General features: G+C 40.4%; 1 protein-coding gene across 2 annotated transcripts in view; it reads right to left on the bottom strand.

Moving 5' to 3' along the window:
• The window catches only part of Gsk3b (glycogen synthase kinase 3 beta), a 148,577-nt gene that overhangs the window by 11,991 nt on the left and 118,717 nt on the right, over positions 1-17,869 (bottom strand). Inside the window, exons 9-11 of one of the 2 annotated variants that reach the window (XM_051149897.1) lie at positions 13,411-13,449; positions 10,723-10,909; positions 2,480-2,578 (exon numbers count right to left, since the gene is read on the bottom strand). In XM_051149897.1, the coding sequence (XP_051005854.1) occupies positions 2,480-2,578; positions 10,723-10,909; positions 13,411-13,449 (325 nt within the window). The remainder of the gene's footprint in view (positions 1-2,479; positions 2,579-10,722; positions 10,910-13,410; positions 13,450-17,869) is intronic. The other variant, XM_051149898.1, reaches the window with a different exon arrangement.

Here is a 17,869-nt window from a genome sequence, read left to right as displayed (position 1 = left end):
TTCTCTCTGGTAACCAAGAGAGTGTTTCTCAACTGAGACTTCAATTACTATTCCTCATGGCCTGATTTACCTCAACTTGGGCATTAACTCTCTGGGTCAAAGTTCAATGTCAGTTTTTCTGTTGACATTATGAGTTTGGCTTTTTTTTTTTAAAGACAGGGTTTCTCTGTGTAGCCTTGGCTGCCCTGGAACCTGCTCTGTAGACCAGGCTGGGCTTGAACTCACAGAAATCCACCTGCCTCTGCTTCCTGAGTTCTGGGATTAAAGGCATTAGCCACCACTGCTCAGCGACATATGGTTTTTCACAGCTATTTAAAAAAAAACATGTATAGTGCAATATATTTTTATAAAATATAAACTATTATAACCTGTTCCAAAGCGATATAGCCAGGTTACAACAGACTCCTTTCCAAGAATACAGTATATTCCACAACCTGAGTTATAAATATACTTAATTATTTCAGTCTCTCACATTAAGAAAGTTATTTTGGGAATGAAAAAGATGGTTCAGCAGTCAGGGGCACTTATTCTTGCAGAGGACCTGAGTTCCATTCCCAGCATCCACATGGTGGCTCACATCCATCCATAACACCGGGTTCAGGGGGTCCAACACCTTTTTCTGGCCTCTGGGAAGAAGGCATACACTTGGTACACAGATATACATGCAAGCAAAACACTTGTAGAAAATAAATACATCTTTTAAAAATTATTTAAAAATATCTAGTCTCTATTATTTTCTATTTATTAGTACTTGTGTGTGTTCACACCTATGCCACAGAGTTCATGTGGCGGTCAGAGGACTCCCAAAGGAGTGGGTTCCTTCCTGCTACTGTGTAGGTCCCTAGGATTGAAGTGAGGTCATCAGGCTTGGTGGCAGGTACTTTTACCTGCTGAGCCGTCTTTCTAGCCCATAACTCTCATTCCTATGTACAGTCTAAAGCTGGGCCGCCCGACCTTCGACACAAAGCTGTCATCTCTCAATGTGTTGGGCCATATCATAGTTCTCCTGGGACTGCTTACAGCCTTCAGGGTACAGACCAGACATGCCTGGTCTAAAGCAGCTCTGGCCAACCTCCTGGACACGAGCTCAGTGAGTGAGTATGTCAGCACAGCACTCGGGTCCACTTCCCATCATCAGTGGCCACTCTGACATACGTGGTCAGTGATGCGGGAAGTTTATCAATAGTTTATTTAATCATTCTGTCTTTCTTCTAAGCAAACAGGCAACAGCATCAAAACAGATAAACAAACAAAACTGTGTTTCTTGTTTGTCTATTTGAGAAAGAGTCACATTATATAGCTCTGGCTGGCCCCAAACTTGCAATGTAGATCAGGTTAACCTCAAATCTCAGTGATCTGCTTGTCTCTGCCTCAGAAGTGCAGAGATTATGAAATGCACTACCACAATCTGCTAAAACTGTATTCTTACATTTTAAAAAATTAAACTGTATTTTGGCATAAAATGATTTCTACAACATTGTTCTAGGAAAGTACTGTTACTCATTTTGGAGACTGAGTGATCAACACACTAATAAAAAACTAATGAAGCTCAAATGACTTTCTCCAGGTTTCATTAGAATTAGAAAACAGTCTTTCTCTGGAAGGTAGGACAGAGTAGAAGGGAACATTACATCTTCAACAGAACATGAAGTATGGCCTTTACTCTGAGTGTTGAAACCTAACTACTGACGAGAGACTTTTATCACCCAAGAAAACAACCAGAAACATTTCATCTCCTGCACCATAAATGTTTCAGTTCAGTGCAATTGATAATGTAGCAAAAGGAAGCTCTGGCCACTTGCTGTCTATGGTCTAGCTATAACCTGGGAAACTTTATAGAATTTTCTGTTTTGTTTTTCTGGGGAAAGGTTATGGGGGAGGGGGTGTGAGGAGGATGACAGCCAAATCACACTTTGATGTAAAATTAAATTAATTTCATTGCACTTTTAGCCCTTTCTTTCTTTCTTTTTTTAAAGACAGGGTTTCTCCATGTAGCCCTGGTTGTCCTAGAACTCAGTTTTTAGATCAGGCTGGCCTTGAACTCACAGAGTTCCACCTGCCTCTACTTTAAGCCCTTTCAATAACTTAAGATTATATTAACTTATGCCCATACTTCTTAAACTCTGTCTCTTCAGGGTATAAATGCAGTGGCATCTGGAAGTTAGAACTGAAATGAGGTATTCTCCATAATGTTCCACTTATAAAGACTGTTTTCTCCTAACAAACATCTTACGCTAAGAAACCAGGATCTACCTTATGTATAAAATGCCCATGTATGTGATTTACAATACTTATGGGCTGCTTTGTTTGTACGTTTTAAATGGAAAGCAGTACTTCATTCTTTTACTTGCTTGGCTACTATTTATTTTTGATACTTAAAGGGAATTAAATGTTCATGTCACAGGAAACGGAGACAATTGTGTCCTTTTTAGAAATCAGCATGTCAGAAAAACAAACCCAAGAGCTCTGTTGTACTCACCTGAGGCTGCTGTGGCGTTTGTCGGGGTGGAAGCAGCTGCTTGAATCCGAGCATGAGGAGGAATAAGGATGGTGGCCAGAGGTGGGTTACTGGACAGCTCTAGGGGAGCAGAAACAAGAGTCAGGGCCGACTCTGCAACCTCTATATGAAACTTTGCAGCAACAGCAGACAGAAATGGCCAAGTGAACAAAAAGCAACCAAGAAAAGTAATCAAATAAGAGTAGTGAAAATATATACTTGCACCCCATTTTACATTCCTTAAATTTGTTGTTGAAAAGTTTGAATTTTTAAAACCTTAACATGAGATTATTTTCGCCAAAGTTATACAGACTGGGTTTTTTTTTTTTTTTTGAAAAATCAATTTTGGGGGGGTTTGACTTTCACACGAACTCTGGTGCCTCATATCTGACCATGTCCCCTGGAGGGGGAGACCTGGTGGCACTCAGAAGAAGGACAGCAGGTTACCAAGAAGAGACTTGATACCCTATGAGCATATACAGGGGGAAGAAATCCCCCTCAGGAACAGTCATAGGGGAGGGGAATAAGGGGAAAATGGGAGGGAGGGAAGAATGGGAGGATACAAGGGATGGGATAACCATTGAGATGTAACCCAAATAAATTAATAAAAAATTAAAAAAAAAGAAAAATCAATTTTTGTTTTGTCTTAAAATTATGCTTAAGAAGAAGTGAAGCTGAAGACACCAACACTACATGACAAGCACTGGTGCGGGCTTGCAGAGTACTGGGTTAGGTTCAAGAGGTGGGAACGTCCTTTCAGTTTGCTGGGGAGAACCCTGTCACGCCTGGTACTCTGTCATGGAATCTGAGAATTCCCGTTCCACTCTCCCACATGTGACAATCTGAAATAACAAGTATGTGCTCATACCCCCTACAGGGAAACATTATCCTCTGGACTACAGCCTCATCTTGACAACTTAAATAAAAGTTGAGAAATAAAGGAAACCCCAAACCCACTAAGAAATTTGAGTTTTTCTTTTAATCCTCTATTAATCTCTTCCTCCAGCTGCTAGAAAAGCAAAGGGTTTTGATGAAGTACTTTGAGGATCAAAACCTTTGCTAATAGTGACTTATTTGCAGACTGGCAATTAAATACTAATTTTGTACTAAACTCTTGATTCTAAATAAGACCATATTCTAACTCAGAAAAGCAATAAACTAATAACAAGATTTGTAAAAAATTGATGGAAGAAAAAAAAGCTTTAAAAAAGGCAGAAAAACATTGTTTGTTTGGTCAGTGATTACATTTGCCAGCCTGTCACTCTTTGGGAAGCTGTGCCCTAAGTAGGGTGTAAGGGGTGTGTGTAGCTCCCACTGAGCAACAGGAAGATGCTGCACTGGCTGCCTTAAAGTCAGGTAGTTAATAATATCCTAACTGGGTCAGCAAAGGAATTTGGTAACAGCCATGGCTGATTTAGTGCAGCATGTGTAGTTATTTTTCATTATCCTACAAGAAATTTAGGCTTGCTATCCCAAGTAAAATCTCCCAAAATAGAAAGTTAAACACACCTACATGCACCCCTAATAATATTTGACATGAAATGGTATGCTAGGTCTCAGAGTAGAGAGATAAAGACAACTGTCTTTGATGCATTAACAGAAAACAAAAATGGGCAAATGAACAAAAAGGCAGTCCAATGCATCAGGACGACAGCACTTTCAAATTAAAGTTCCCCGTGTGCTCAACACCTAGAGGGAAGCTGAAAGAGGGCTGTGACTAAGGGACTTCATATGAAGTGTGCTGACAGCTGCCGTGAAGGTGTCCCTCCACACACGCGGGCTGGCGGCATCTCCAGCTGCTTCCTCACAGCCCATGCTGCCTGAGGCCCCTTCATTTACTTGCTCTTTTCACGTTACCTGTGTAGTGTATGTCCACACTCAGCTTACCCAAACCGAGACAGAACTCTCCCCCGTGGCCCTCAGCTGAGTGTGCACCTATTTCTTGTGATTAATCAAAGTAATGAGTGTCATTTGTGAACTAACTTTCACAGTACAGTAACCAGCACCAAATGACACTAGCTTTACTGTAAGCTTTATTAACTGGTAAGAGCCACAGTAGTAAGAGGCAAGTTAGAAATGCCCAACACATATAGATTCAAACAGCTGTGTTTACTTAAAATAATGCTGTCACTCATTCAAACACTCAATGAGCACTTATTACAGGTAGCTCAGGCCTTCTTTTTATTTAGGGGGAGGTGTAGTGTGAGATGTCACTGAAAATGTGGATGAAGGGTGGAGAAGCCATTTATACTGTTAGCAGCAGTGCCTTGCTATTCATTCACACGCCTTCCCCTAACAGTGGCTATCCGGACAGTGTCTACTATATAACCCAGTGGATGACTACGCCTCATTCTTTAACCTCTTGAAGTATACAGTTCTCGTCTGCCCAGCCATTAATTACTAACTACTTACTCTCAGGTCTGCATTTTAAAGTTGCATTTACACAAGATATCTATCTGTCATATATAAACTACATATATATATATGTGTGTGTGTATATATATATATATATATGATATATGTGTGTACATACGTGTGTGTGTGTGTGTCCATGATACACGTCTTTCCTTTACAAAACAAGATCATCATCTGGAAACACTGCTCCAAAAGTAGAATACAGAATATCAAACAGAACAGCATCTAGTAATTCCATGTCCTTATGCAGACATATTGCAACAGTGACTTACAAGTGCTGGGAGAAAGCTCTCCTGTATTGTAACAGTTCACTTCCAGAATGGCTGACAGGAATTTTAACACACACACACACACACACACACACACACACACACACACACACACACACACACGTCACTCACAGATGCATCTTAGTATATTTAGTCTGTTGAGAAATGAGTCCCAGGCTACATTTACAGATAAAAAGGCTCGTGTGTAACTGTCTCGGATAGGCACAGAATCCAAGGACACTCTGCCTCTGATGATTCATGTGCTCATATTGTGTCCAAACACACACACACACACACACACACACACACGCAACGGTTGGTTTTAACTGTTGACTTGGTATAATCTAGGAAATATGGGAGGAGATCCTTAGAGAGGGCAAGTCTAGTTAGGCTAAAACTGTGGGTGTAACTGTGAGGGCTCTTAATTATACAAACTGACTCAGAGGACCCGGTCTACACTGTGAGGTACCATGCCCTGGGTATGCGTCCTGGACTGGAGTGGACTCTCTCTGCTCCAGACTCTGCCTATGACTAGCTGCCTCCAGTTCCTGACACACTGGCCTACCTGCAGTGAGGACCTACCTGGACTTGTAAGCCAAATAACCTTTTTCTCCCTTAATGGTGCCTTTGTTAGGGTGTTTTATCACAGTAAATGGAAAGAAAACGTGGACATTTATCCTTCAAACGCTGAAAATCATATCCACTCAGACCATGTAGAACCATGCTTAGATTTGATACACAGGCATATAAAAAATTTCAATATCAAAATAAAATATTCATGGGGAGTATGTTTCGAGACAGGGTTTCTCTGTGTTAGCCTTGTCTGTCCTGGACTCACTTTGTAGACCAGGCTGGCCTCGAGCTCACAGCAATCTGCCTACCTCTGCCTCCCGAGTGCTGGGATTAAAGGCGTGCGCCACCACCACCTATTATTCATTCTTTAAAAAAAAATTGTGATTAGGTATATGTATGGTTAAAGCTTGAACTATATTAGTATTCTTGAATTGAGACTTAGTTTAAAAGATATGCACCAAAGCTAAGCACTGTAACAAACTGCAGAATTTGTGTCTGTGTACATGTTTATGTCGGTGCATGTGTGTACAAGTGTTATGGGTACCTGCACAGGCTCACACATGTGAACAGAAAACCATGGGTGCCATTTCACCTTTGGAACTGCAAGTCTGTGTTGCTAGTCTTGACTTTTAAAATATAGTTTGGTGAAAAATGATTCCCAGGATATATTTACAGAGCTTACTTGAATAGATAAATTTGGGGTGGGGGCAGGGGTCCTTTGGCCATCAAACTCAGGTCTTCATCTTACTGGCTGAGTTATATTTTCAGCCCATTTTGGAAACTGCTAAGGACAGCTGATTCTATGACTAATGGTATATAAAAGTGACCCACTCACAAGAGCTCCTCAGTATTTTTAAGGGCACATTCTAAAGTATAAAGCATATTTTAAATGGTTACAATTTACAGGAGAATAGATATAAGGAGTGGAGGAAGCCCTGAGTGAATGTGATGTTGACAGGAGCTGGCCACGCCTCAAGAATAGCAAACAATCCCCAGGATGAGGCTCACAGGAGATGGCAGTGCCTTTCCTTCTGGCCTATGTAGTATGGACATTGATAGTGTGTGCGGAAAACGTCCAGCATTGCTTTCTCTCCTATAGAGGCTGCTTTACCAAACTAGCTAAACCTGTCTGCTTGATCCAGTCATATGCAATAAGCCTCGCCTCCTTGTCATCTGCATGTAATTACCCCAGCTCCTTGTTCAGGGGTATGCAATAACCTGGGCTTCTCTCTGTTCATCTCTATATAATGAACATGCTGAGCTTCCAAGGTGCTGGATGGCTCCTGCCAAGAGCCCAGACCACCTGATTCCAGCCATGTGTCCATCTGTCTGTCTTTTCATTCCCTCAACATCCTAATCAGGTCCAAGCCCCCAAGACTATGAAGGACGTAGCAAACAGGTAATGGCATTTATTGAGTTTTGACTCACTGCAGTGTGAATAACGGGTTAAGAATCTCATATCCATTAGAAGGACCACTGAAAACAAAAGGCAAGTGCTGGCAGGGTGTGGAGGAATGAGAATTCCTGGACCCTGCTGGTAAGGATGTAAGACATTCAGCTGTGGAGATAATGTGCCAGTTTCTCTATACAGGATCATCATGTGACAGAGCAGTGTCCCAATTACTCAAGCAAGCATCTGCATATAAACCATCACAACACTACCGCAAAATCCATCACAGATGAAGGCCCAAGTAAAACACAGTACACAGCTGCACAGCAGAATACTGCTCATGCACAGGAAGGAATGCAGTATTAATAGATGCTCTGTGGATGAAAATAGCTCAGGTGAAAGAAAGCAGACGTTAAGGACCACACATTTCAAGGTCCATTTACATAAAGTGTGCCAAGTGGGTAAATCTTTGAGAACAAAACGCAAACTGGCTGCTGCTAGGGGCTGAGAGACTAACGGGCGGTCCAAGCTTAGTGGGGACACGCTTTTCTTCAGGAGCAAAGTAAATGTTTCAGAAGCCGATAAAGGCGTTGGCACAGCATGGGAGACATACAAACGACACTACATTGTTTGTTCGTTAAGGAAGTAATCCTACATGAATCCTACATGAGTTTTTTTTTTTTTTTAAACCTCCTGGATTTGTTGAATTGCTAACTTTAAATTTTTATTTCATTAGTAATAACAGAAGATTCTTACCAGTGTGTAATCAAATGAGTTACTTCAAAACAGCACATGAGAACAATGTAACTTAAGTCTGAATTCTGAAATCTAATCAAATAAAAAGTTGAAGTGGTATTTTAACACACACACACACACACACACACACACACACACACACACGTGTCTGGAATCCATGAGACTTGACAACTGTCTTGTGGATTACACAGTATTTACATGTGTTGATTATATATCTGACCTTTTTTTAAAATTTTATTTTGAATTACAAAAATGTCTTTGGAAAAATTGGCTTTTCTAAAAATCTCAAAATTCCCAAAATCTCAAATCCGTGCTGGCTTGTCGTAAATGGTTAAAAGGGAGGCAATGAAATTTAAGACTAAGGAGAGCTCCTGATGTTAGGACCCTGTTCCAGCTCCGTGAACAGCTACAGCGCACAGATGATAAACACATGCTTACGGCACAAAAGGAAATACAGCTTGAAAATGGGCATCATGAGACTTTTCAATTTTCCTTTTTTGAGGATAATATCCACTGCACCTGGCTGCATTAGCATATTTTATACTCGAGGGTTATCAGTGTCTTACAAATTTTGAGGAGAACTACACCACAGCACGTTACGAAGTGACTCTTATGAAGACTAGCTCATCATTTAAGGGCTGTGCCTTTACTTTTGTCTGTATTCTGTTTCCAGCAATTTCTTTACTTTACATGCATTGCTACTGGTGCAAACCAAAGCAATAAGGAATAGGGAGAAACTTTTCTTTGTCAAGAAAACATTCAAGTTTAGCCTTTTGTCAAACTTTAGTCGCCCCTATCAATGACATCTGAAACCATGTAGCTTTCTCCTGCTACTTCCAGGCACAGGGACTGATACATAAGAACACAATGTGTTCGTCAGTAATTTTATTCAACCTACATATACAGCTGCTCTGGTTTTCTGATACCATTCTCAATTCTGTAATATAGAGAAAATAGAGAAAAAACTAGGTGCTTATTCTCCTTATATGGCACACTAAGGAGATGGGGAGCCTGCTATGACCAAGAACGAGACATTGCCTTTCCTTGAAGATGCACATATCCACTATGGAGAAGATTCTAAACTGAACGTGGAGGGATGCATGAAGCGAACCTGTACTATCTGAGTGAACAGTAACGGCTTGTATGGCGTGGCTTAAAGCTGTCAGCTTTATGCACTACCATCTGTGCTGGGGGGGGGGGGGCTTTGAACCATGTTTGGGATCCTGGTGACCCTAGGTTAAGCAGAACAGGAATGAGCTGGCGGGTCGAGCATTCCAAGAAATTTGAATTATAGACCCTGGAAAATGGAAGGTGTAGTAATGGTGGTAGTGTTTTTAAATGCACCCTAACATTCAATAAAAGAAATATCTCTTTCTTAGTTACAGGAGGCTCTCCACTCCTCCATGACTTCCTACCCTAAGCCGGCCCACTCACCTTCTCCTGGTTTACTGATAGGGAATTATAAAGCGGGGGTTGGGAGCAAGATACTATTAGAGGAGGTGAGGGGAAATATGGGAGAATGATTTGGAGTCTTAATCAGGGAGAAAAGGAACTGGACACTAAAATGCTGAGGAGATGATGGCTATTGAAATTAGGGTTAGGGATGACTGAGTGAACTAGGTTTCCTTTGAGGGTTTACTCAGCAGCAGCAATGGGGTCAAGTCCAGAAGGGACGGGAAGTCCTGCCTATTCCTCTTGCATACGTTCCTGGAGTTTTTAGGACTTCTGTTCTCCCTTGCTTTTTTTTTTTTTTTTTAAATAAGAAAATTAATTTTATAGAACTATAGCTGTGGTTTGACTAAGAATGGCCCCACAGGCTCACATATTTGAATGCTTAGTCACCAGAAGTGGCACTACTTGAGAATGATAAGGAAGTAGGGTCCGGTTGGAGGAAGTGTGTCACTTTGTGGTCTCAGAAGCCCAAGACTGGCCCCGTGTCTCTCTTCTTGCTGCCTGTCACTCAGAACGTAGAATGCCACCATGCTCCTTCTGCGATGCTCATAGACTCAACCTCTGAGATTGTAAGCAAGCTCCAATCAAGTGCTTTCTTCTATAGGAGTTCTGTGGTCAGGCTGTCTCTTCACAGCAAGAGAACTAAGACAACAGGAAAAACGTATCTCTAGGTTTTAAAACTGCTGTAAGCGCTGGAAAGCAAGAAATACCACCAGTTCTACCTTTTAGACTCAAATCTAAGGGTTACACTATTGCTTAGTCTTACTGAAATCTCTAGTTCTCATGCGCCCAAACTTACAATGATCTGCTAAAAAAGCCAGACAAACTGTGACGGTGACTGCAAGCCTTCACCTGTCAATCCCCTGTTCAAACCACACAATGCTTGGTGCAATTTCACAAGTACTTAGTATGACCACTTTTGTCTACAGATTATTACACCTAAGAGTGTCACTTCACACCCATTTACCCAGTGCCTTAGTTGATTTTTTTATATTGCTGTGATAACATACCATGACTACAGCAACTTATCGGAAAAAAGAGCTTATTTTGGGCTCATGGTTCTAAAAGGTTAATTAATGTCCATGACAATGTGTGTGTGTGTGTGTGTGTATGTGTGTGTATGTGTGTGTAGGGAGGCAGGCAGTTGGAGCAGGAGTAGAGATATCATATCTCAAACCACAAAACAGGAAGCAGAGAACACACTGGAAGTGGAAATCTCAAAGCCCACCTGCAGTGACAATCTTCTCCAGCAAAGCCACACCTCCCAACCCTCCCCCAAACAGTCTCCAACTGGGGCCCAAATACTCAAACACTGCAGAAATATGGAGGACATCTCCTTCAAAGAGACAGAATGCATTGTCTGGAATTACCTTGAGTGGTAAAGTTGAAGAGTGCAGGTGTGTCTCGCCCGTTTGGTAGTTTGACATTTGGGTCCCGTAATTCATCAAAAAATGAGTGTGCACAAGCTTCCAGTGGCGTTAGTCGGGCGGTTGGTGTGTACTCCAGTAGACGGCTGCACAGTGCAATCGCTTCTGGTGGAGTCCGGGGCCGGAAGACCTGAGAGGACAAGGAAGTAGAAAGAACAATTAAGCTCTACTCTGAGAACCTTATTAGACAATCGTTTGAGTACTGAGTCAATCCCCACCATATAAAAACATGGCTACGAACTCTAGAGGGAAGAGAGGTCATTCACATGACACAGCACAGTGGGGTGAACTGCTAGCTAATCTAAAGCTGTGCAAGAGCAGCTCATAGGAAACCTGCCTCTTAAGCATAATGTCGTATACTCAAGCAGTCCTACAAACGACTACAGACATACAGACGCTGACAGCTGGAGGCCAACTGCCACTGCTGTGACAGCAAACATGAGACTGTCTCGGGTATTCTTTTGGTAAGAAAAATTCGTACAATGCATGGCACTGTTGGTGTTTTTCAAAAAGAGAAAGAAAAGTTGCTTTAATGGTAAAAATACTAATGGTTCAGTATTATCGGCTTGATACACAGAGCCTTTCCTTATTCTAAGATTCTGGAGTACCCAGACTCTGGAAATGTCTGGCACTTTTATAGAGTCGGACAGATCATTTGAGTTTAAATTTCTTTCAGTGAATAGTCTAGGGTTTTAAAATGGGCGAGAAGAACTTATTTTTTCAGTATGAGCCATTGATTTCAGAAAGGTCAACTGAAGTCTATATTGAAGCAATACTAATTAATCTAATTTGCTTAAGAGGACAGACAGCTTTATACCCACTGGTGTCTTAAAATGAACGAGCATATACACTGACAAGCACAGACTTATTCTACACTATAGCTAGCTAAAGGTTACAAACAGAAGAGAAAAACATAAACATGGGCAGATGGGACCCAGAACCTTTGAAATGAAAGAAAAATAAAACATATTCCTTGATAGAAAGAATGCATCACCACAGCAAAGGCAGGGCTGGTGAAGACGGGCAAAGGGGGCATGCACTGCTCTGGGAGGCCAGGGCTTCCCACTAAGAGTGGCTCACATCGCCCGCGCTCAGGAGGAGAACTTGTTATCACTACCGGGTTCATTAATACTCGACACTTGAAGAGCACTTTTGAAAAACTACTGATGACTGGAGGAGTTGTTTTCTTTCCCTTAAAAAAAAATAGCTTATTATATGGAAATAGATTGTTTTCCACAGAAATTGAGAAACTGCCTTGAATAGGATCTTAAGAATTTATTTTATGGCTTGTCAGTTTTTTGGCAAGCCCTTTGCTAGGTCAAACTGCCTTGTCTCTATGCTTTTGAGTGCTATAATTTTGCCTTAGCCAAAGAAATCTTAAAGCTGCTACAAAATTTAAGATATTTTATTTCTCTACCATTTTGGTCACTACTGTCTCCCTTGTTTCCAAGCACTAATCAAATCCAAAACGCAGAGAAAAGAAAAACAGTAGAAACTGTCAGAAAAATATCAAAGTTAGCCAGGTGTAGTGGCACATACTCCTTTAATCCCAGCATTTAGGAGGCAGAGGCAGACAGATGCCTATGAGTTTGAGACCAGCCTGGATTATGCAGTGAGCATGTAGAGAGAGAGAGGGGGGGGGGAGGAGAGAGAGAGAGAGAGAGAGAGAGAGAGAGAGAGAGAGAGAGAGAGAGAGAGAGAGAGAGAGAGGAGAGAGAGAGAGAAGAGAGGAGAGAGAGAGAGAGAGAGAGAGAGAGAGGGGGGGGGGGGCAGGCGTGAGCGCGGGGGGGGGGTGGGGTTGGGGAGGCCCATGGGACACTGGGGGTGGGGGAGAACGAGCAACCTAAACCATGCTATATTAATGAAGTTTTTTCTTTGGAAAGTTTTAATAAATTAGAGCTATGGTCTTATTTTGAATTCTTTAAAAAAAATTCATTACCTTTATCTTTTTTGGTGTTTTACTGGCTACAAGGAACCACCTATCATTTGGGTACTAAGATACATATATATATGTTTTGTGAATAAATTCTAACTTGAGATACCAGAGAGTTAAAAAATAAAGAATCCATGCAAAAAGTTTTTATTAGAATAAGTTTAACCTGCCTTTTAAAAACATTATCCATTTACTTTAAATCTTTAAGAGATTTCTCATGAGAAAAGTCTTATTAGTTCAGTGCTCTGTGGATAAGGGTTAATAGAAAATTATATGAATCAAAACATAGGCTGACCAGATTAGAGGATGTGGTAGCATGCAGCTTCCAGAACGAACAGTCCCGACCAGACAGGACTAGCTCTTGTAAGACAAGGAAACCCACGGCTACTGAAATATGGCTTCTAGTCAATGTCTGCTTTAGTATCCCTGCTCACCCACTGAATTCACACGCAGACCCGTTGGCTGCAGATAATAGTAATAAATTTCCCCTAATACATAAATGCCCATCCAGATGTCAATGGAGATTGACAAGCTAACTATACTAAATGAAAACCTATACCATATGGTTCAAAGCCAGAAACCAACTCCCCAGGCTGTTTTCACAGTTCAAGGATGAACAGTTGCTTGGCCTTTCCAAGAAAACATGTTCCCTAGTGTTATAAAACTGGCCTAAAGTTAAAAAAAAAAAAAGTACATACCCGTACTCCTGGGGTGAAATGTCCTGTTCCTGACGAATCCTAAAGGTGATAATGCAGTGAAATAATCCAAACAGGGGAAGTCAATGCAAAAGAGAATAGTCCAGCAAGGAAAAATATAGCCAATGTTATAAGAGATCCATGGTGTAGGGGACATAGAAAATGTTTATACAGTTATAAACTTTAAGCATTCGTCTCCACAGTAGCAAGTCCAAATTTTAAAAATTATTTTACCACAAGTGTATACAAAAAATTTTTTTGATTTGTGCAATGGTGAGGCACAGTAAAGAAACATTTCTTTCTTTCTTTCTTTTTTTTAAGTTTATTATGTTCCAATGCCAGTGTGTTTATTAAAAAAATACAAAATCAAAATAAGTTAAAATCAAAATGAAATCTAGAAGTAAAGTTCCCAAAGTAAAATGGTCTTCCATGACCTGGACGCAGTGTCCACCGACATGGCTGGGAGGGGCACATTGGCCTGCTTTTAAAAATGTATATTCCCAATATGCTAAAATTTCAGAATCATTTTGTCTCAGTTACACAGTATAAACATTTTTTTTTTGCTAAATATTGGTCATGAGAAGCATTGAATATATTTAATTTTTATTACTATAAATTTCAAAGCCAGATATGTTTAGTTTGTGTGAGCTAAGAAGGAACCAGGCCACCGCGGATTATTCTCCTTTCTTGGATTGACTTCCCTGATAGGAGATGTTTATTTACTGACAGTCTCATTATGTTAGGACTCTTCAGGAAACTGACATATCACCTCAGGAGTGCGGGTATAAACTCACTTTGTTCTATTGTGGGCTTTGCCCCCACATATCCTTGCACCCACGACTCAGGGAAAAATAAGTAAATATAGAGCATTCTTTCCTTTTTGCAAAAACTTACTGGAAAAAAAATCCTTTATCTTTGAGCACTACAAATTCAACACAGCTTCAACTGCAAATATGCCCAATTCACCCACCAAAAGCTAAACAAAAATTTATACAATAAACGAAACAACTAAGGGACAGTCACAGTTACAGGTGACATGCAGAATAATGTACACCAACACCTAGGCAAAGCGGAGCCAAATATACAAAGGCGGCAGCAGGGTCTATTATGTCTAGGTATTGAGAACACAAAAATCGGCAGACCTCACCAGTAGCTGTGAACTCCCTTGACTAAGCCAAGAAAATATAACATTCTTTTAGGATAGTTTCCAGTGGGGGAATTAAATATCTTGCAAAAAAATAAATAATCCGCGGATTACTTTTAGTCTGCAGACTAATATTTAGTGCATGGGATTAAAATCCAGCCCATCAGAATAAAAAAAAAAAAAAAGGTGCTAAAACACAACCAGGCGGACAAAACCAGAAAATCACAGCCAAAGAACCAACAGCATAAAGTAAGATCCAACTGGGCCAACTAACAATTAGTGTGCAGACTAAACATGGCCAGCCAAGTACGCAGCAAGGCCACAGACACCCCTTCAAAAGCTAAAATGAAAAATAAAAAAACAAAACAAAATGAAACAAAGGAAAAAAAAAGAAAAGAAAAGAAAAAAAGAAAAAAAAGAGGAAAATGAAATTATATATATAAAAAAAGAGAATAATCAAATAAACCAAAACACTGACATGAACTTTGAGTGCTTCAAATGCTACCTCACCCATGCAGCAACATATTTTCTTAAATCGGAACAAATAGACACTTATCACAATTACTACTCTGGAGGGGGGTGCTATCATAAAATTAACTTTTCCCAAAAGTCTCTGTGGTATTGAACAAATGCGAACAAATTCTTAAATGAAGAATTATTCACAATGAATCTGCATTTGGGTAACTCAGATAACAGAGACTATTTCCCAGGCTTGGGCTATGACACCCAACCTAAAGCCGAGCGCTATGTGTGAGCTGTTTAAGAACCATCACATACACTTCAAGCTGTTTCTCAGTGCCAGCGCTCACCAATGTTGTTGTATTATGCACCCAACAAAAGCAATATGAAGATGTCCACTGCGTATGACTAGAGATAGTGGAAATTAGTCTCGTAGAATACAGAACAAATTCTGTGTCTGCTCAAACAGCTACCCCTATTAGTTTCCTTTAAGCTTACGAAACTGACACAATTTATTGGTCATAGGCAAAATATAACTCCCCAGTTCTAAAAACTGGTAAACCATGAACACTAAAGAGCAACTTCAATATTGGCTCTCAAGTAATCTTAAGTTTAATTAATTTGCAATTAGTAAACCTAAATGAGATTAGAGCAAGGCAATATGGTGGCTCTGTTGAATAGTAACTTACGTTAATTAACAACAACAACATCAGTGAAGAACCAACTAAGTGGCTAAGTAGATAATTTAATAATTAATTCACTATTTAAAATATCCTTTACTGGTGTTTTGCATGATCTCATACAGTGATCTAGTGACACACTGAAATGTAAGGTAATCCAATCTACTATCGTGGTGGTGTGAATAAAGTGGTTCCTATAGGTCTAAGGTAATTGCCTGTGTTGAGGTGTAGGAGGTGTGGCCTTGTTGAAGTAGGCGTGGCTTTGTGGGAGGAAGTGTGTCACATGGGAGCAGGCTTTGTGGTCTCAGATGCTCAAGCAAGGCCTAGTGGCTCAGTCTTTTCTGGCTGCCTGTGGGTTCAGATTAGAACTCTCCAGCACCGTGTCTGCCTGCACACTGCCATGCTTCCTGCCATGACAATAATGGACTCAATTCTAAACTGTGAGCCAGCCTCAATTAAATGCTCTCCTGTGGTCATGGTGTCTTTTCACAGCAGTAGAATACTAACTAAGACAATTATAAACTATTAATTTCCCTCTGAGAAGCTACTGAAGACCAACTTTCAAGAGTGTTCACAAGCCAAGAAAAATTGCTCTCTGAAATCACTATCTTACAGAATGGATCACAAACTGAGAGTAGCTCAGGCTTAATGAAGATATGTGTTTTTCTAACTTTTGAGGGTTAGAAAAGTCAGATAAAGAAGGCTGAGAACAAGAAACACCAAAAAATCATTTTCTTAGTCACAACAAAATCAGCCCTGGCATTTAATGAATTTCAGCTGCCCTAATTAAAAGGCTAAATTTTCCTGAATTACATGACATGTAAAGAAACATTTACAGATAGCAAAATTATCCACACAATGTAATTCTTCCTCTCACATCCTCATTGAAACATCATTGCAGAACTACACACAGCCACTTTAAGGTTTCACGCTTTTGAAAAAGTTATCATGATCAAGGTAAGCTTTCCTGAGAGTACATGAATATCCTTCATCAACCTCTCCCATCTTATAATGTCTGCTTAGCATTTTCTTCTATACCATAGCCAATTGTGTCTGTCTGTCTTTTTCTTTTTTCACCTTTTAAAATTCATCTGTGTGTGTATGCTTGGAGGTTGGGGGACAACACACTTGACTCAGTTCTTTCCTTCTACCACGTGGCTGCCAGGCTAGAGCCATCACCAGCTAAGCCACATCATGAGTCTCACTTAAGCAAATCTTTTTTTTTTTTTTTAAAAGACAGGATTTCTCTGTAGTCTTGGCTGACCTGGACTTGGTTTGTAGACCAGGCTGGCCTTGAACTCACAGAGATCCACCTGCCTCTGCTTCCCTGAATGCTGGGATTACAGGCGGGCGCCACCACGCCCGGCACTTAAGCAAATCTTAATTGTGCTTCAACAGTCCTTGTCCTATGTCACTTTAGGAAATCTTCTACAGACTTCACTGAAGCTCTGCCGTGTGACACCCAATGGAGATGTAAACAGTTTTGAACAATTACAACACACAATTTATACTACTTAATACTTGCTTTAACTAGGCTCTTCAATAGCAAGGACTGCATATTTTATTTTGTATAACACTGGGGATAAAGAATACATAGCATTTAAAAGAATAATGATAAATTAAAAAAAGATGCTTTCTCCAATCTATGTCCAATCCCATCCTTTGTTCTCCTTAAACGACTAAAAAGAAAATACTACTTTCATATATGGATTAATCATTGCAGGTGTGCATGTACACATGCGAGCGTGTGCGTCTTCTGCCAGGTATCAAGCTTGGGGCCAACCCCCCTCCCCAAATAGGTAGAATGGGTCTACAAGAAAAATTGACAGCCATGTTTGTTTTTGCTTTGTGGGCCTCTCTGAAGGTTTTTCAGTAATGTGCTAAGAGTTGAAATACAGAAATCTGACAAATTCTGAAAAACCATATTCAATGGTCATGGAAAAATATAAAGTTATCAAGAGTCTTTTAAAAACTACATGCAATGGGGTTTTTTTTGGTTTAGTTTTAAGCAAAGAGTGTAACTTACTCAGTGTAAAATGATTCCTCTGATAGCTAAAAGGGTCTCAAACTCCATGTTCTGCTTCCTCTGTTAGCAAGATGGAACCGCAGCATTCATTCGCAGTGACGCACGGTCCAACAAGTCAGGCATGGGACGTCTATTCTGGCTGAGTATTCTTTT

The sequence above is a fragment of the Acomys russatus genome, chromosome 8, assembly GCF_903995435.1.
Source record: "Acomys russatus chromosome 8, mAcoRus1.1, whole genome shotgun sequence".
Classification (NCBI taxonomy): domain Eukaryota; kingdom Metazoa; phylum Chordata; class Mammalia; order Rodentia; family Muridae; genus Acomys; species Acomys russatus.
Note: the sequence above shows the minus strand (reverse complement) of the source record. Positions and strands in the feature narration are given on the sequence as shown.